Source organism: Aspergillus ibericus, assembly GCF_003184845.1.
Source record: "Aspergillus ibericus CBS 121593 unplaced genomic scaffold BO80scaffold_7, whole genome shotgun sequence".
Classification (NCBI taxonomy): Eukaryota; Fungi; Ascomycota; class Eurotiomycetes; order Eurotiales; family Aspergillaceae; genus Aspergillus; species Aspergillus ibericus.
Window position 1 is genome coordinate 767,070 of NW_020292105.1, and position 18,278 is coordinate 785,347.

Below are 18,278 nucleotides of genomic sequence, written 5' to 3' on the forward strand. Positions count from 1 at the left end.
TCCATTGTCCGGATAGAAGATGCGGCGAATAGGGTGCAGCAATTCCACGGGACACTCACCAGATGGTAATAGATGCCGGGGAGAAAACAAGGAGACAGCCGTTATCCGGGGAGGGAATTGAAGGTAATAATAACTTGACACTATGCAAGTGGATTACCCGGATCACCGTTACAAAGAAATTAGGCAGAGTGGGCTGGTGGCGAAGTGGTCCCGTTCCTGGGGGGAAAGAGAAACGATCTCGGGGTTAGCAACTGTAATCAGCAGGGGGTTGAGTTCCAGGGCTCCAGGGGAAACCCACGGGTGGCCACTACTCACCAAAACCTGAGTGCAAGGCAAGCACCGTTACAATAGTCGGAATCACCCACAAGTATCGACGACCATTGGTCCTGACTGCTCGAGCTTTCAAAGGGAGGCAAGTGATGCGGGCATGCGCCGCGATGGTGGTGGTGTGAGTCGGTGGATAAGCCGGAGATAGCCGACTTGAGGGGGGGAATTGACGGGCGCTGAGCTGCTCAATTGCTGATAAGCACCACAGTCGGCACGTTCACCCCGGGAAATGGGAGAACAACGGTGGTATCTTTGGGGAATGGGGGGAAAAGAATTATAGGAAACTGAAGAGAGCAAATGGTAGTAGTTAAGAAGAGAGACGCAGGTGAGGGAGGTTGAATGACGGATGGGATGGATGGGGTGGATGGAGGGAGTAAGGCTGTACGCTCCGAGGTGTCTCCGTACGAGCAGGAACCGCGGCCGTTGAGTGGCTCTCTGTCGCAACAAGGAAACGACCTAGTCCGCCGTTGCACGGGGAGCACCAGCACCTCCAGAATAGTAACTAGAATAATAATAACCAGAATAATTGAAAAGGAAAAAAAAAAAAATGATAACTCCAAAATGACGAGACCACCAGAGTACTGTACCAGATCCATACGCCGGGAGCAACTCGGGCTAGTGTGAGTGGCAGATACTACGACTACGAGTTAGTAGAAATTGGGAATGTCGTAATTCGTAAGAAGGCGCGGCCATCTCAGACAGTGGCCAGGTATGTCACTTTCACTTGTCTTCCAATCACGAGAGACCAGCCTAGCCTCCCAGCTAGAGGCCGCCGGACTCCCACCTAGCAGTGACTTGACTTTCTGCTTCGATGAGACTAGAGGCTGTCTCCCTACCCCGGCGAGAGTCGCGAGATAAACCCACGAAACAGCTTCCGGCCTTAGTCAGGGTGCCCACCCAATCACGGCCCGTAACGGCAACCGAAGTGGGCCGGGTGGCTCTCGTCCGGCGTGCTTTGTAGAGCATGGGCCATGACAGGGCCAGAGCCAAAGGGCCTGCCCCACCTCCTAGTCACGGGGAGGATGCCGTACACGGTACCGTCACAGCCCGCGGGCGAGTATGGTACGTCCGCCGTATTCACCTGTCTCCAACGACCCCGATCATTGTACTTACGCCCTGGCTGCTATGCTAGCACTGGCCCTTTCTCCATAGTAACCCGCCCAACATCCCGGTGGAATGATTGCTACGACCATAATGGAGTCGACTGTCAATCAACGCAGGCGCGTGGCTGGGAGAGACACGGCCGATATGACGCGGTAGCTGGACTAGTTGCGTCTGGGCGGTGGCCTGAAGACATCCATCTAATTTCCCTCAACTACGTTGGGGGTCCCCAGATGAGACACGAGATACGAAGTACCTAGCGACCATGCCCAAAGAGTTATTTTTAACCTTGCTAACCATTCTGACAGGAAGTTGGTACGAAGTAGGTAGGTGCTGACCTCCGACCTTCGCTTGCATCGTTTCCTAGCTCGGAGGCCTTGGTCGGGGCTATTGCTTGTTTGCTGCAGTGATTTCCTTGTCGAAACCATGTACTCCCAGCGATTCCGCCCAACCTTGCCATAATGTCTGCGGTGCGAATTCGGATGTTTCCTGCCGTTTGCTGGGAAGGTTTGAAACTTCGTTCAAGGCGGCCTGGTGCACTCCAGTTTCGAAAGCGAAAGACACAAAGCCAGATAGCAATCCGGTAGAAAACCTAGTCTCAGTTGGTTGATCATTGTGACCTAGGTTACTGCATGGTCAGAGGGTGATGCATGCCGGAGTATTGAACCCCCCTGGCTACAATTGAACTCGGTGCTGTAGCTTCATGCATTCAAGGCCGTCACTCGACCAGAACGGCGCCATCATGGAGGCGAAATGACAGCCAGGTATAGCGCTCAATGCATTGTAGTTATCAGATCTTTCGACCGTCCGTCCCGATGATAACACTGGTGAGCCATGAGTGTCAGCTCAATGCATCCAGCCGATGATCTTGTGTTGGAGACACTTGCTATCGTCGGCAATTGTATTGCAGATTAGATTACCGGTGAGTGGTCGCTCGCTGGAGGCGCTCCAGGCTACCGGGCTAACAGGCAACCTAACCGGATCAGGCAGGCAGGCTGCAGGCCGGCTGATTGACCCCCCGGCCTTGCTGATACTAGATACGGGGTATGGATGGGTATGGAACGCGTGTACGGTGTAATATTGGGGAGTGCGCCGGGGTAAGATATCGTCACAGGGCCATACCAATACCGGTTCCAGTGGCCGGCCGTCGTTCTGCTGGCCCGTTCTGGTCGAGCTCGGCAGGAGCCAGAGTTCAGAGTGGAATCCAACCCCAGACCTCGTGACTGTCCGGATCGGCGACTATTGCTCCCGGCTTCAGCAGGAGCTTCGATGGGAGCGAGCCAGATCCCAGACATGGCCTCGGTCTGGGGTAAGGACAAAAGAAACCACGCAGACGGTTCGGCCTTGGGAGACCAACCTTGGACGGATGCGCCCGAGTCGATGAGCTGCCTCGGCTACTGCTGCTGCTTACAATTTGTGGTGGCGGTTGGCGCCGCTTCAGATACCCCCCAATCAGGGCAAAGAAGTGAAACAATGGAACTGATCGTAATTAACTGCGACTGAAGAGGAAGAACTAGGAAGGTGCTGCTACAGAGTAGCTGGATACTAACTACCGCACTACCTACTTAGAGGCCGGCCGGACCGCAGCATGGAGACCGAGCTTGCGCCATTTTGTGGGGAGGGCAAATGAGACCAAAGGTTCAAGGTTCGTGTGGGGGATTTCCCTGGATCCAGCGGGTATTTTGCCAATCGCATCCGTTCGATCTGAAGCGGCGGGTGGAACCCCTGAGGTCATTCCACCGACTTACACTTACTACCCACTCTATTAACTATCGAGTATCTAGTACTCCGTGGAGACTCCTGAGTGAAGGGGTGAGTCCGGGCGCGCCGTCTGCAATAGCCTTTAGCTCAGCTGGATCGTGGACGCGCCTAGGCACTTTGCTCCCTAGGTTCCGTTGGCCTCGCGTCCATCGGGCGGTATCCAATTTTGGTCCCGTCTGCTAAGGTTATCGAACTTTTTTGTTCGGTTTCACCTCGCTATCGGATCTGGCAGTTGATCGATGCCAGTGGAGTGCGCTTCCCTGTCAAAGGCGACTACACTGAAGACTTGGCAAAAGGCCATGGGCGAAATAATCCGGAGCCACCGGTCGCACTACCCACCCCCGACATTCCCCCCCAAGGCGTTGATTGGATGTTGTTGCCGGTGCTGGGGGATCATCGTGGTTGGTCTCTCCAAAACTTCCGTCCCCCTGAGCACCGGGCCCGGTTCCTTAGGAACAGACTCCGTCTTCGACTTTCTGGGCCGGACCCCCAGCCAACATGAGCGATCCTCCAAAGTATCGTGTCCACGTTGGTTGCATTGGTCAAAGCTTGCTGGCGCACGCGGATTTGACTTTCATGCTAAAGTGTCTGAGCATGGGTGCTGTCGCTCTTCCGAGGCAGGCCCGGCCGGTCAGGTCACAGCCGTAATTAGAGTGGCCACGCAGCATGCACTGGCGAGTGCGCGATCTTATTCAGGAGGCGCATGGTTGAGAATGGAATGCTGCGGATTTGCTGACTCAAACTCTAACGGGTGGGCTCCGTTGCACGACTGCAGTGCCATCTGAACGAGGTGGATTTAGAACTTGACTCGAAGTTATCGAGATCGGTACCTTGGGTGGAACCGGTCTCCTGCCTTCTTACATTGAAGGATTAGATTGCCTGAATGATACACAGGACATTCCTGTAGATGGCCCGTGCTAACACCATGATGCCCAGTGAGGATTGTCAAAGACTGTCTTATATACAGTGCCGCCAACCATGCCCAAATCGCAACCGTATTGGCGGAAGGAAGGGAAGATCTAATATTTTCTCACAACATTACTGGCCTGCTTTGAAGCCTGTATGGGGCCCAGCAAGTGGTGTTGCATGGTGAGCTGCACGAGAACCCCATTCTACCCAGGATTAGCCGCCGTTCTGTGCTGCCGACGTTAGTGTTGGGGAAGGCCGATTGGTTGAAAGGGGTCACAACATCCCACGTTATGACGTTGGAGGATTGCAGACACGAAGATGGGAGGTGTTTGCTGTCCGGGAGGATGTTTGAGGATCGCTTCTATGCATGGACCTCGCACGGGGTACATGGTTCCTCTGCGATGCGAGATGTCCGTCTTGCAGCTGAGGACGGTAGAAAGGGGAATATTCGCTCAAGAATGATAAAGCCATGGCCCAACGGATGGCCCCGGCATTGACTAGAGATGAGCCAGCGTCTCTAACGGAGGCAAAGTGCGCCGTGCGAATGGCCGGACACGTAGGGACTCCCCAAGCCCAGCGGCCAGTGGCACGGCCCTCGTGGATGCTCACAGACCCTCGACACCTCAGGCCACCTGCAGCCCAAGCGCCATTTAGTCCGGCGTCATGTGGTGCGCCGGTGGTATTATTGGTTATTTACTGGGTCTCTACAGTAACCGTCAACATGCACCGCTACGATCGGGATGAGGTAGCGCTGCTGAACCTCGAGCATGAAGCAGTATGCTGCTAAGGCGCTAGCATCGCTTCATCTCAAGGTACCAGCGGCGACGATACCAATCAACATGCCGGCGTTGCCGCAACCTTCGATCCGCCGTCCAGGCTACCGAGGAACGATGCGTTAGTACGGCTGTCAAAACCGCTCTATCCGAACCTAACCAGACTGGGGTCCCGTTGCGGAAGATCTCCTTCCAGTGGCTCTCCCTCGCGCGCCAGTGACGACCGACGGCTGGCCCCGACGGTCCAGTGGGGATGGAGCGGGGTGCGATCGTGACACCACTCAATGTATCTGCGATGTACTTCGTACTTGGGCGCAGAAACAATGGAAGCCGGAGGAGACAAACATGGTACCCCATCGGATATCCCATGCCGCCCCAACTCGACCATGTCCCTCGACATCATGACTATGGACGATCTGAGACGCATCCAGCGGACATGTTGTACATGTTGTACATATGATAGGCAGTGATCCGAGCCAGCTTGGCGACCGGCCCCAAGCAGGGATTCAGCAACGGGTGCCACGGACCACTATGATCCGGTATGGCGTACGGCAGTGTCATCATCAGCCATCGATACAAGCATGGAACAATCGCATTGTCGATCCTGCGCGACACGAGTAACGGGCAGCTCCAAAGAAAAAATCTCCGAGGGGTGCATGGCGATCGAGGAATACAGGCCTCTGCTCGCGCGGATATGCAAGATGGCATCATGGGCAAGATTTCCTACTGCACGGGCCGTCGTCCTTGTAACAAAGGTAATTAATTAATGATCGGATAGGGCTGTAAACAGGCCGCCGAGGCACCAAGCCCGTATCCCATCGGGTTTTAATCAGCGCTCCTATTCCGGATGTTGCGCCGGACAAGGGACCAAATCATGGTGAGGGATATTCAATGCGCCCTGGTCGGATTACTGATAGCCTGATACTGGTGCCCCTTCATCTTGTGGGCTACCAGGGAGGTGCTGTTGGTTACATCGAAGCACGGAACGCCGCTAGGGCTGATTTGCTATCAGATGGCCGGATATAACTCCCTAATTACGGGATGCTACATAGTGGGTGAGTAGCACGCCATCCTCCATCCAGGCCGAGCTATGGAGGACTGGGGCCATGATAGGCCTGTGGGGACTGCAGATAGCCTGGTTATCCACTCCACCCAGTTGGCGGCCCACTGGGCGTCCGCTAGCAAGGCGCCGGCCAGTCAGAGGGAGCCGTCAATTTGAAGTGTTACACCTGTCGCAATTGCACGGGAGGGCCCCATCCTCTAAATGGGGTCACTCTTGCGATAGCCATCTCGGGCCTAGACTTAGGTTACTGTGTCCTGGAAATCGACAATCTCCGTCGTGCTTTCGCTAAGAATGGTGCTGGACGATGACTAGAAACTAGCCTGCGTTCTAATCACCACCTACAGTCTAGTGCGGCATGCTATCTCTGCAAGATGGATGGATGGATGGATGCACTCTGGTCTGTGGAGAACTGGACCTGGCTATTATTATTGCTGTTGCATGATATGTAACCTTACCATACAGGGATCTCACTGGCGCCGTCCAGCCGGTCCAATCCTCTCGTCACCCCGGCCACCACAGGCAATAATTGCAGTTGGGCCAGTGGTCATTCAACCACCCCCTCGACCCGACAGGGATGCGCCCTCGCTCGCCAGACGATTCTGATTCAACCGTTCCTGGTGCTACGCGGCACAGAAGACATACATTAGGCCCATGCAACCATGCATCAGCAATCAACCCTTTGGCACCATGTTGGTGTGGGCTAACCGGGTCGAGCATAGCGGTGGTAACGCTAGCCGCAGTTACTCCGAGGGATAAAGTGTTTTTCTCGACGGACTCCAACCAGCGCGGCCGATGCGGATGAAGAAGTGGAGTGGTGCTGCGGCTGAGCCTTGACGATCCTGCACGCTAAGCACCGGACTGTCCACCCTCGACTCCGTGAGGGAAATTCGGACGGCTGTCGGATCCGCGACCATTGCTAGTGGGGTGTGGTGGTGGTGGTGGTGGTGGTGGTGGTGGTGGTGGTGGGTACCTAGGATGTGATATTAATATGGAAGGAATGTGCATACATGCATCTCCTGGAGGGTGTCGCACGTCCGGCGGGTAATTGAGCTGTTTCCGGGTGTTGCGCAGAGTGGCAGGACAAGCTGATCCTAGGTCGCGAGTTGGGTGATAATGCCTACCGACCAAGGGATCCATCACTGCCATTCCCCCGCTGCTGATAGGCACGCCATAGCTATCCTCCCGTGCCACGGGCCGCTGTGCAGAACGCGTTGCAGGAATATCCACGTCCGCCCGTCGCCCGTCATTTCGTCTGCCCCGTCGATGGTGGTAGGCCACGCACACGCCTTTTGGTGGTCCCTGCATCCGCTCAATCTCACGGGTGATGGATTCACCTTTGCTGCTATGCCTATTGCCTACTGCCTAGGGTCGCATCCCCCTGTGGCAAGTTAAGGCAGGATCAGTAGAAAAATGACCCCTAAGGGATTCAGACGCCAGTGTATTGCTGTATGCATGGTACCGGCTAGATGCAATCAGGGTAATGCCGGAGATAGGCCGACTGCGACGGCCGAGGGTTAGTCTGGCTAATATACTATTATTATCTGCATGCACTAATACTTGCCGCCCACTTTCTTGCTCCTGTCCGGTATTATTTTTGTCGATGAATGCAAGCAACTTATCACGCACTGCGTACAGTTTACTATGAATAAACGGAATCCACTATAGCAAAAGTAGTAATTATACTGACATGCTATACAGAGACCACATACCACCACTTGGTTATTTATTCTGTCCCCTTATGGAAGGGTATGCTTGACTGGCACTCAAGCTCCGTCAGCCCACCATGTACCCTTATTACCACCCCTGATGTATTTACCTTGATCTTCTTTCTGTCATTTGGCCACCACATTATCTTGCAGTCTGCAATATCTGGCATAAGCATTGCATACGGACTACATACATGCGAGCTGCATTGAATCTTTACCTATATACCTCTCTACCTATTCTATGTACATATCTGGTTGCCTATAGATCTGGACTGCTACACCGTGCCAGATAAGACAAGGTAGGTAGGTAGGTAGGTCATCTGGTAGATGAACCTGCCGCTTGGTTGCTAACTTGATTGTTTGCTTGTCCTTGATTCATTAATAGGTCTGTTATGATTGGATGCCATGCAGTCGTACAGGTCAGATGATTCCATTTATTCTTTTATCTGCGGAATATGATGTCGTCGATCCTGTCTCAATAATGACTCTTTCATGCTCCGGCGATAAAAGATGTCTACGAGGAGGGTGTAGACATAGGTACTTACTGGCTGGATTATATATGATACAAAGCTATCTGTTAGATCTCCTTCTGGTTTGTTTCATTGTCTGGAAGGTTTCTCTTGTTCGATTGCGATTTTTATTCGGAGTTGTTAGATTACTATATTTGTAATGTAGTCTAGCACTGATCTCTCATGGCAGTGACATTCGTAGCCGGAGTACAAAGCAGATGCATCACAATTGACCCAACAGAATCACGAACATATTCCCTGTAATCTAGTACTACTGCGACAAAGCTGCAGCTACATATATGTTCTTTCATTGTCTCTACTGTGCCCAGTACTCCCCCGACCACGTTCTATCAATCAAGTGCATCAACCCCGAAAATCTCAACGTAATCCAACCCAACCCCATTCCCACCTATCACCAGACAAAAAAAGAAAGAAGAAAACAAACATACTAGACTAGCTTATTCGGCCTACATAACCGATCCGAGTAGATGGGACAAATTTGACAAGGGCGTGATTACGCGACTCTGGAGGGATGAGATAGTGACCCAGGAGGGATTTCAAGCCTTACATCTTAATTACTCAACCACCTTGCCTTTGGTGAATACTCACATATTAAAGATGCATATAAAGTTTGCATATTTGGGCAGTGAATAATGGGAAATTCAATCTGAAAGAGGGGAGAAAGTTGGTTCAAAGGGTGGGTCATCCCTATGTCCAAGTGGGTGTTTGGATTTTGAGTTGTTGTGTGGAGTGTTACCTCAGATATCGTCACTGGTTTGCAAGAAAAAGAAGGATATCTCTGTAGGGATATGAGGTAGGGTGTATTTAGAAGTTCGGGCGTCTATCTCGTGGAGATATTCAACCAAGCAACTATCAAGGCCAGAAGTACTTGCCCTCCTCCAGCGCAGTCAGCAAGGTTGCGTTCACCTCCACATACCCATCGCTCTTCAACTCGTCGAAATCCCGATCAATCAACGCAGCCACCAAGCCCCCAAAGACCTGACTGCCTTCCACATTCAAATGGGTATAATCATCCGGAACCAGGTTATATGTATATGCGTCCACTGGCCCAATACTATTCAAGTACTCCGTACTCGCTTGATTGAGATCAATATACGCCGTGTCCGTATTGTTCGCCGCAGCAATGGTAGCCACTCGCTGATCCGCCAGATCCTCAATCACGAGAGGTGTCCCAGTGCTATTATCATAGTTTCGTCGCGAGAGAGGCGTCACGAGAATAGGAGTCCCCCCTGCATTCTTGACCTCCGTGGCAAACCGCTCCAGATTGCTGGTATATTCCGCCACCGAGATATTGGCCGAGGCCTTCTGGTCATTATGTCCGAATTGAATGGTCACAAAGGCTCGGTAGTCGGTCTTGTATTCTTCGACTTTGGAGAGCACGGTGGCCCAGTCTCCGCCGGAGCGGAAACTGACCGTCGTGGCGCCGTCGTGGCCGTAGTTGAGCCCTTTGGCGCCGGAGTACAGCGTCGTGTTGATGAATCCGTCGCCCCAGCCGCCACCGCCGCTGGACTGGGTGGCAGTGGTGCTGTCACCGGCTAGGAGGAAGAAGGGGGGGATTGCATTCTGTTGTGTGAGAGGGGAGGGGAGCGCAGAGGTAGCTGCACAGAAGAGAGACAAGAGGGTGGTCTTCATGGTGACTGCCACAATAACTGGTTGGATCTGGTCTCGGTCTTGCTGTGACACCCCGGCTTTTATATTGTCCGCTTGTTTACTCCTCACTGCCTTGGCAGAGTAAAAGGAGTATCGTGATTCCACCAAGGAGAATTCATGGAGTCATTCTTGGCATGGCAGAGTTGACTGCAGATCCTGCGGTGTTGCATGGTTTCTTTGGTGGTCCAGCTGATGCCATTCGCTGCGCAGATTATTTCATCATGCACTGGCGTCTGAGATGAACCGATGGTTCTTATGTGCAAGTCCCGATGGCCTACCGGACCAGAAGCTAACCACCTCTCAGTTTGCAAAACTCCAATCATTGCGACAACAGGCTTACCTCGATGCCCATCGACCCGGTCCAACCTCACCCCACCTTCCAGCTCATCCCATGGTCCACCATGATCCCCAGGATTTATACTCAGCAGCTTCCTGCACGATAAGGTGGCTGGCTTATCACTTGGCACAATTGATATCGCCATCTCCTCCCTCTTTGGGTGTTATCGATCTGATAGTCGGCCGTCTCTTATCGCATCGATAGCATCGCTGATGCTTCCACCACACATGGCGCACTGGGAGTATGCCTTCCAGCCTCTAAGCAGCATGTCCACTGCTATCGATGCCTTGCCGCCAGTCCCCCGACGGCGGTTTATATAAACGATGACATCCACCACCTCCCGCATCTTGCCAACGTCAACCATGGGTAAATCCCCCTCAGTCACCAGTCTCCCCAGGCTTTCTGCCGACAGTCCCCCTCCCACCGAGGATGGAACGGTTCTCGATATCGCTCAGACCAAGCGTGGTCTCTCCTCACGTCATGTCCAGTTGATGGCCATCGGAGGATCAATCGGAACCGGCCTATTCGTGGGCATTGGTTCCTACCTCCGTGATGCAGGCCCTCTATCCTTATTCCTGGGTTACCTCTGCTATGGCATCCTCTTCATCTGGCCGACCAATCTCTGTGTGGGCGAAATGTGCGCCTACCTGCCGATCCGAGGATCAATCTTTGAGCTCGCCGCGCGCTACATCGATCCAGCTTTTGGATTCGCCATGTAATACCCCTATCCCCTCCTACATCCACCACTCACCGAATATCTAACCATATCAGGGGCTGGGTCTACTTCTACGGCGGTCTCATGCTTCTCTGCACCGAATACGCCGCCGTGGCCACCGTCATGCAATACTGGACCACCAGCATCAACCCCGCCGTCTGGGTGGCCATGGCCATGATCGTCTGTTTCCTCCTCAACATCATCGCCGTGAAATACTACGGCGAAACCGAGTTCATCATGGCCTCCACCAAGATCCTCCTCCTCCTCGGCCTCGTCCTCCTCACGTTCATCACCATGCTCGGCGGCAATCCCCATCACGACCGCTACGGCTTCCGCAACTGGACCCACGGCCTCATGTTCGAATACTACACCACCGGCACCACCGGCCGCTTCCTGGGCTGGTTCTCCGTCGTCATCTACGCCGCCTTCTCCGTCGCCGGCCCCGACCTCCCGGCCCTCGCCGCCGGCGAGATCGAAAACCCCCGCGTCACCATCCCCCGCGTCGTCCAAATGACCTTCTACCGCATCGTCGGCTTCTACGTGATCGGTGTCCTTGCCGTCAGCATCATCTGTGCCCCCAATGACCCCCGTCTCCTCGACGCCCTGAACCCCTCCTCCACCGCCGCCGGTTCCGCCGCCTCCCCATGGGTCATCGGCATCGAGAACCTCGGCATCCACGGCCTCCCGGGCTTCATCAACCTCCTGATCCTCCTCGCCGGCTGGTCCTGCGGCAACGCCTACCTCTACAGCGCCAGTCGCACCCTCTACTCCCTCGCCCGTCACCACCAAGCCCCAGCCTTCCTCCTCACCTGCACCTCCGCCGGCGTCCCCATCTACTGCGTCGGCACTGTCTCCCTCCTCTCCTGCATTACCTTCCTCGTCGCCGACACTTCCGCCATCACCGTCTTCTACTGGTTCGTCGACCTCACCACCACCGCCTTCATCCTCACCTACACCGCCATGGTCTGTGTCTTTCTCGCCTGGTACCGTGCCCTCCACGCCCAGGGCATCGACCGGAAGACGTTCCTCCCGTGGGCATCACCTGGTCAACCGTATGCCGCGATCCTAGCGCTGGTGATTGGTTCCATCGTGACGTTGTTCAATGGCTTCACGGTCTTCTCCCCCTTTGATGTCCAGGGCTTCATCACGTCATACTTCGGCCTCGTGTTCTGGGCCGTCATGTTCACGTTTTGGAAGGTGTGGCATCGGACCAAGTGGGTGGATCCCGCCCAGGCGGATTTGTTCTCGGGTAAGGTGGAGGTGGATGCCGAGTGTCGGGGGTGGGAGGATGGGGGGTTTGCCGAGCGGAGGCGGGCGGAGTTGGCGGAGATGTGTTGGGTGAGGCGAGTATGGGAGCGGATGTGGTAGATCTTTTTTCGTCTGATTGAGTAGTAAGGGTGGAGGTTAGAGTTATTGCTGATAGTCTGAGGAGAATCATGCTGGAGTTGAAGATACGCCGGATGTAAACATAACCGATATCTACTTACGAGAATACATACATTCGATGAGGAACGGTTACATGAGGATCATAGTATCAGATATACTTCCCCCCCCCCCCCCCCTCCTGCTCCTGCTTGCTACACTACGTGGTAGTCTCGTCTACCCATGAACAAGATAGTTTGGCACCTTGGGTTGTAGTCTGGTTCAGCCAGAGGCCTCCCCGGGCAACCTTTCCAGGCCATGTCTGTTGTATACATGGCACATCTGGGGATTAGGCGCCTTTCCTGGTCTTTGGCTGATTGGTTATATTGCACCAGACTGTCTCCTTGACTTCCATGACAAGGCTGACTGCCGTGACTTTTAATGCAGTGGCTACATTATATCTTGTGGCAGCGCGGGTCTTTGCGACGGAGCTGGCTTGAATCTCCATCTGAGAGCTGATATGCCATAACGTAATCAACGGTTGGGCGGCCCACACGGTTGGGCGGCCCACCCCCCTGCCCGAATCGCTCGATATCTTTAAAATGAAGCCTTTAATTCAACATAAATGCTTATAAAAATACTATATAATTAAAAACTAGATGGTTTTAAACACTGCGTACGTCGGTGACTAATAATGAAGTAATTACTGCAGCGTAGAGGCGTATATGAAAAGGTCTCTATAGATAGAGATTGAGATTAAGATTAAACTTTAATCTTAATTTTTTTATTATTTTGTATTTTTTATTCTTGTTAGATTGTATTTTAAGACTTCTTAATGGTAGTACTTTCTATATAAATCACTTACTTTCTTGAATATTTTTTCTTTTATAGTTATTTTACATGGTTAGCGTGTAGTTTCTTATTCTTCTTAGTTAGTATAATTAAGTTTGTTATTGTTAGCTCATACTCTTTAAAAAATTAATGTAGTGTAAAGTAAGTAGGTGAAATTAGACTTATTTATTATTTTTGAAGTAACTGTTCCATTATATTCTAATACTTTAAAAGCTATCTTATATTATATGGTGTTTGAAGTACTGAATTACTTAACTAACTATCTGGAGTAGGTGGTATTTTAAAATAAATATTAAGCTGGGAAAGTACTTGCTTAGAATCTAGAGAAATAAGATTTATTACTTTAAATTTACTAATAATATTTAATTTTATTAGTGATTATTAGTGCGTTTTAGAATAGACTTCTAGGAAGTTAAACTTGTTGATATAATTATAGTTATATTATACTTACTTTTAAATTATATCTCTGTATATATATTTAAGTACGCTAAAATAATTAATATTTAAAGATTAAAGTAGATAAGATAAATATACAGGTATATAAATAGGAATAATATTATTTTTAATATAGATTTAATTAAATTCAGGAGTTAAATGATTATTATATTTATTAAATACTAGAAGATTATATTTACTTACTGATTTACCTCTGATCCATGGAATAAAATGTTTTTAAAGCTATTAAAGATTAATTATATTAGTAGTTTAATTATTATCACTGATTTTAATCTTCTAAGTAGGGGGAACGGATCGACCTTTATACTAGACTTTAAAATATATTTTACCTTTAAAGATTAGAATTAAGAATAAAATTATTCTATTAGATTAAATATACTTAATTAAAGTAATCTATTTCTAATTCTCTAGTTAAACTAGAGACGGCCGGCTAGTTTTCTAGAAACTAATTATTATTTTAGCTATAGTAATTATTTTTATAGCAAATCCCATTTCATTAAAATTATAGATATTATCTGATAAGATCTTATACTCTTGTATAATCTCTTAGATTTAATTAAATTAGTCTTTTATAATCTTAGGATCCTCTATTTGAGTTTTTTGATAGTTATATCGTCTAGCGTAGCGGGTTCAGAGAGATTTATAATATTTAACAAAGCTATAAGTTTAATTAATGCCTACTTCTTTAGGAATTATATAATCTTGTTTGGATAGGATTAGATTAGTTATATTTTTGATTTTAAGCGGCTGGGGACTTGCACCTCGCTTATCTAGAGATAGAATTTATTTAATAAGTAAATCTTCTTCATTTTTTAATAATTTTTGATGTGTATAGATTATATCTCTAGTAAAATCACGTCTAGATAGTGTATAGATTATATCTCTAGTAAAATCACGTCTAGATAGTTAAGTATAGAGAATAGTTCAAGGGATATTATAAACACACGCTACCTCATGAATACTAGTGATTTAGTCTTTCTAAATAATTTTAAAAGTTAGGAGGATCCTGCCTTCCTGTTCCACCTACGCTTTTAATAAGATAGGTGTTTTTAGTGGTATCTGTAGTAGTTGAATAGCTTCAGGTAGGAATTTGAGGTGGTGTTTTCGATGGGGTGGGCCGCCCAACCGTGTGGGCCGCCCAACCGTTGATTACGTTAGTTATACAGTTATGCATCTTAGTCACCCGTTCGGAATGCAAGAATCCGAGCATAAACAGCGGGTCCCTTCACCAATCACGATTCTCCAAGGGGCACGACATAACGGCATCAAGTTTGGGAGGTGAGATGAGACGGAGGGATGATATCACAGCCACGGAGATACTGGACATAGGCGGGTCGCCCGGTTACTTAACCTCAGCCCATTTGCTTCACCGGAATCAGCTTCCACTACAGCTCTATCCAAATGGCCAACTCCCAAGTCACCTTCATCCAATCTATCTATGACGAGCGCAGCGAAAACTATGACAACTCTCACCATGGCGCCCTGGCCGACGCATACATCCGCACCGCGGAACCACTGCCCGGTGAAAGCGTGTTGGATCTCGCCTGCGGCACCGGGCTAGTCTCCCTCCTCGCAGAGGAGAAAGTCGGCAGATCTGGTTACGTCGTCGGAATTGATATCAGCCCAGGTATGCTGGACGTTGCGCGTCGCAAGGCCCGGCAAACCGAATCCAAAGTCATCTTCCTCCAGCATTGATATATCCGACTTGACGGGATTAGATATCCTCCCATCGGGTTCCGAGGGGTTCGATCTGATTACGTGTGCTGCTGCGCTGGTTTTGCTGCCGGATCCCGACCAGGCGATCAGGCACTGGACGACGTGGCTGAAACCCGGTGGCAGACTCGTCACGGATGTCGCTGCTAAAGATGTGCATGTCCCTAGTCGGATTCTGCGTCGCATTAGTGACAAGCTTGGCGTGTCGCTGCAGTGGGACGAGAGCTGGGTACAGGATGAACAGTCTCTGGGGAATCTGCTGGGCAGTGCGGGATTGGATGTGAAGACAGTCTTTCTTACCGAGTCTTTCCAGGAGCGCGTATACAAGCTCGCTGATGCGGAAGAGGCCTTTGAAAAGGCTGTCTCGAGCCCGATGTTCGGGAATTTTGGGAATCCAGCCATCCGCGACGAAGCGAAGCGGCTGTTTGTGGAGAAGTTTGCTGAGGAAGCGGGTCCTTCGGGGGTGCTGATCGATGAGGCGAAGATGTACATGGCTGTTGCCAGAAGGCCCCCCTGCAAGTAGGATGTACGGAGTTCGTTTGATGAAGTCAACGAAGATGCCAAAGCAGACGCGATGTCCTCTTGGCCGTTTGTCTCCTAGGAAAACCAGAACGAGTGACGGATTATGCGGAACGGACCTGCTCCAATCCCTGATGGAATGTACACGCCTCGTGAATGTGGGTGGCTTGGAGCATCCGAGTGGGATTACGTTTGGTACATAGCGTATTATGCCTGTCTTTGTAAGAGCAATGTAGTGGGACGGGACGACGATATGCATAGGGCAGAGCTGTCACAGATACATAACTGATGCTGAAGAAAATCGCGTATCTCCTACCTAGGATGTAGTCGACCATCACCATGCGAAGAGCTCGATTGGTGGTCAGCGCGCTCGGTTCTGGTATCTGCTAGGGTTGCAGCATCTTCGCGATATGGCCCATTCCATTTTGGTAGTTGATACCAGCTAAACAAGCAAAGTGTTTACCGAACTTGAGAAGATATGTTCCTCCAGGACGGTCTGTTAGGAGTCGGTACAAAACTGGTTGTAGAGAAGCATCTACTCCTATCAGGTATGACTCTGAACTCATAGAACAGAACCAAAGACCTTGCGACTCAAAGTTGTGTATTTCCTTAGCATCCTGCGGCTTCCATGGTTGGCGGGGTGATTGTCACTTTGCCGGTTGTGTTGGAGTCTAGGCAGATGGGACTGCTACCCATAATCCCATAGGAACGCCGGCAGCATGATCGAATGTCCCGTGAAGACAAATCCCGGATAATGTCACCGGCCTCTATGATTGGTATCCGTCGTCAGAGCGGAACATTGAAGTGGGATGCCTGACAGCTGGCCCGGCACTGCCGTCGGGGAATGGTGAGCAAATCGAGGAATGAAACCTGCAAACGCAGAGCCGCCATGACTCAAGCCATCCGCAGGATCAGTTCAGAAAAAGAAACTCCGTCGAGAAGGTCGGGGGATGCAAGGACGGCGGGGATGATATTTCCGTCCTCTGGGATTGGACCGGAGGCGCTGGGGGAGTGTTTGTTTATTTTGTCTCGGACGGGCGTCTTTCCTTGATTTTGGAGGCACTCATTTTTTTCGATTGTTTTTCACATTTCTGATCTTCCCCTTTCCTGTTTCGCTTGATTCTTTCCCCCTTTTTCAGTCAATCTGACTAGGTCTTGTCCTTTCCACCTTGTCGAGACGGCACCAACTCGATCGCCATTTCCCAGAGATGCTATTCACCATGGCCCGGAGTTGTCAACCCATGAGTCGAGTCTCACGGTCCATGGCTCTGAGGCCATGCAGATCATAATCATCAGGTGGCTGTGCCATGAGCCCGGATGGCAGCAATGGAATTCTCGCACAGTAGTATGGTGGAAGTGCGTTGCTCACATGGTGGTTTAAACTATGTACTACAATCTCTCAGTGGTTACACAACCTTGATTCTGGAGATGACGAGCACAGCCATGGACGGATTGGGACCTCACGGCCTTGATTTGAGACCTGTCCGGCAGAAAGAGCCGGCCACATAGGACATGACGAAAGCCATGAAACTGGAAAGGTCATCAGTGACATGATGGCTGTGCGGATGGTGACAATGATAACCCCTCATTGGCGGAAGGTCCATCCCGTGGGTGGTGATGGCAATGTTTGTGTTACCTGGCCAAACACTGCAGAGGATCCGCGGAGAAACTACCGACGGGCACGCCTCTTGATTGTGGCATGCGGCCGAGTAATGTCAGCGGGATCATTATCCGTCCACCGGGTCTAATTCCCGATGTGGCATGAATTTCTCCAGGAGATGGCAATCATCCCACCTCTCTCTCCTGAGAGTGTATGCGATCGTGCACAACTCACGAGTCAGGGGCGGGGTTTGTGTCGCAGCAGCCAGCAAACCAAACGCCTGGGATTCCCGATCTCCCGCCCCCTTGCCGACGATGGAGAATCCGCTGCGCCAGGTACGGCCGCCCTCTGTCTAGGTCGAGTCCTGAAGCAACCTTGAACTCTGGAGAATCCAGACGCATAGGGGGTGTGAAGAGATGGACACATAGCTGTCGAGCACCCCTCCCCCTCCGTCAGCATGGAAGCAGAGGGCCGGCTGACTCTATCGCCAGATTCTCACTGACTCGAACCAATACATGGAAAGCCACTGGAGATATATCTAGCCTCCAGGATCTAGTGTTTGGAACACATGGTTTCCATCTCGAATATAATCCGATAAGGTAGGCATGAACAACAGGAACCAGCGACATAAACACCCCAGAGCCCCAGTCCGTGCGCAAGGAGCCTAGCATACTTCATGGTCAGCTATGTTTAGCATACGGCCCTGACTCGGGTGGCTGCTGGACGTCGTGACTTGTGAGGATGGTGTTGCTTGTTGCCTACTACGTGACATCGTGTAGACACCATGACTCGCTCATGCTAGACCCCCCGATGAAGGCATCTAGACCTCCCGATTTGTGTAATGACATAAGACCCAAATCTCTCCCCCGGGAACGTGCCATCTTGCTCCCCCGAGAAGGCTTAT

The 18,278-nt window shown here is 51.0% G+C and overlaps 6 protein-coding genes across 6 annotated transcripts; 4 read left to right on the forward strand and 2 right to left on the reverse strand.

The window, feature by feature from the left end:
• Positions 1-304: 304 nt before the first annotated feature.
• On the reverse strand, positions 305-964 carry BO80DRAFT_259000 (uncharacterized protein). Its single transcript, XM_025714723.1, has one exon. It carries the CDS (start codon positions 921-923, stop codon positions 513-515), a length of 411 nt encoding a protein of 136 aa, XP_025578555.1. The 5' UTR covers positions 924-964; the 3' UTR covers positions 305-512.
• A 2,332-nt stretch (positions 965-3,296) lies between these two features.
• BO80DRAFT_259005 (uncharacterized protein) lies at positions 3,297-4,159 on the forward strand. Its single transcript, XM_025714724.1, has one exon. The coding sequence runs from the start codon at positions 3,429-3,431 to the stop codon at positions 3,972-3,974; it is 546 nt and encodes a 181-aa protein (XP_025578556.1). The 5' UTR covers positions 3,297-3,428; the 3' UTR covers positions 3,975-4,159.
• Positions 4,160-7,945: 3,786 nt separating this feature from the next.
• Positions 7,946-8,389, forward strand: BO80DRAFT_259041 (uncharacterized protein). The gene has a single exon (XM_025714725.1). It carries the CDS (start codon positions 8,041-8,043, stop codon positions 8,308-8,310), a length of 270 nt encoding a protein of 89 aa, XP_025578557.1. The 5' UTR covers positions 7,946-8,040; the 3' UTR covers positions 8,311-8,389.
• A 584-nt stretch (positions 8,390-8,973) lies between these two features.
• BO80DRAFT_422590 (rhamnogalacturonan acetylesterase) lies at positions 8,974-10,103 on the reverse strand. Its single transcript, XM_025718858.1, has one exon. The coding sequence runs from the start codon at positions 9,800-9,802 to the stop codon at positions 9,023-9,025; it is 780 nt and encodes a 259-aa protein (XP_025578558.1). The 5' UTR covers positions 9,803-10,103; the 3' UTR covers positions 8,974-9,022.
• A 416-nt stretch (positions 10,104-10,519) lies between these two features.
• BO80DRAFT_442226 (putative proline permease) lies at positions 10,520-12,280 on the forward strand (the record flags this gene model as incomplete). Its single annotated transcript, XM_025721251.1, has 3 exons — positions 10,520-10,872; positions 10,929-12,210; positions 12,269-12,280. The coding sequence occupies 3 exons, from the start codon at positions 10,520-10,522 to the stop codon at positions 12,278-12,280; spliced, it is 1,647 nt and encodes a 548-aa protein (XP_025578559.1).
• Positions 12,281-14,835: 2,555 nt separating this feature from the next.
• On the forward strand, positions 14,836-15,824 carry BO80DRAFT_491434 (class I SAM-dependent methyltransferase). The gene is made up of 2 exons (XM_025723696.1): positions 14,836-15,169; positions 15,261-15,824. Exons 1-2 carry the CDS (start codon positions 14,944-14,946, stop codon positions 15,776-15,778), a joined length of 744 nt encoding a protein of 247 aa, XP_025578560.1. The 5' UTR covers positions 14,836-14,943; the 3' UTR covers positions 15,779-15,824.
• Positions 15,825-18,278: the final 2,454 nt, after the last annotated feature.

Excerpts from the sequence above, each read along its gene's own strand:
- BO80DRAFT_259000 (XM_025714723.1), bottom strand. The coding sequence starts at position 923 with ATGGATCTGGTACAGTACTCTGGTGGTCTCGTCATTTTGGAGTTATCA.
- BO80DRAFT_259005 (XM_025714724.1), top strand. The coding sequence starts at position 3,429 with ATGCCAGTGGAGTGCGCTTCCCTGTCAAAGGCGACTACACTGAAGACT.
- BO80DRAFT_259041 (XM_025714725.1), top strand. The coding sequence starts at position 8,041 with ATGCCATGCAGTCGTACAGGTCAGATGATTCCATTTATTCTTTTATCT.
- BO80DRAFT_422590 (XM_025718858.1), bottom strand. The coding sequence starts at position 9,802 with ATGAAGACCACCCTCTTGTCTCTCTTCTGTGCAGCTACCTCTGCGCTC.
- BO80DRAFT_491434 (XM_025723696.1), top strand. The coding sequence starts at position 14,944 with ATGGCCAACTCCCAAGTCACCTTCATCCAATCTATCTATGACGAGCGC. Across the intron at positions 15,170-15,260 it reads CGGAATTGATATCAGCCCAG|ATATCCTCCCATCGGGTTCC; the intron begins GTATGCTGGACG and ends TGACGGGATTAG.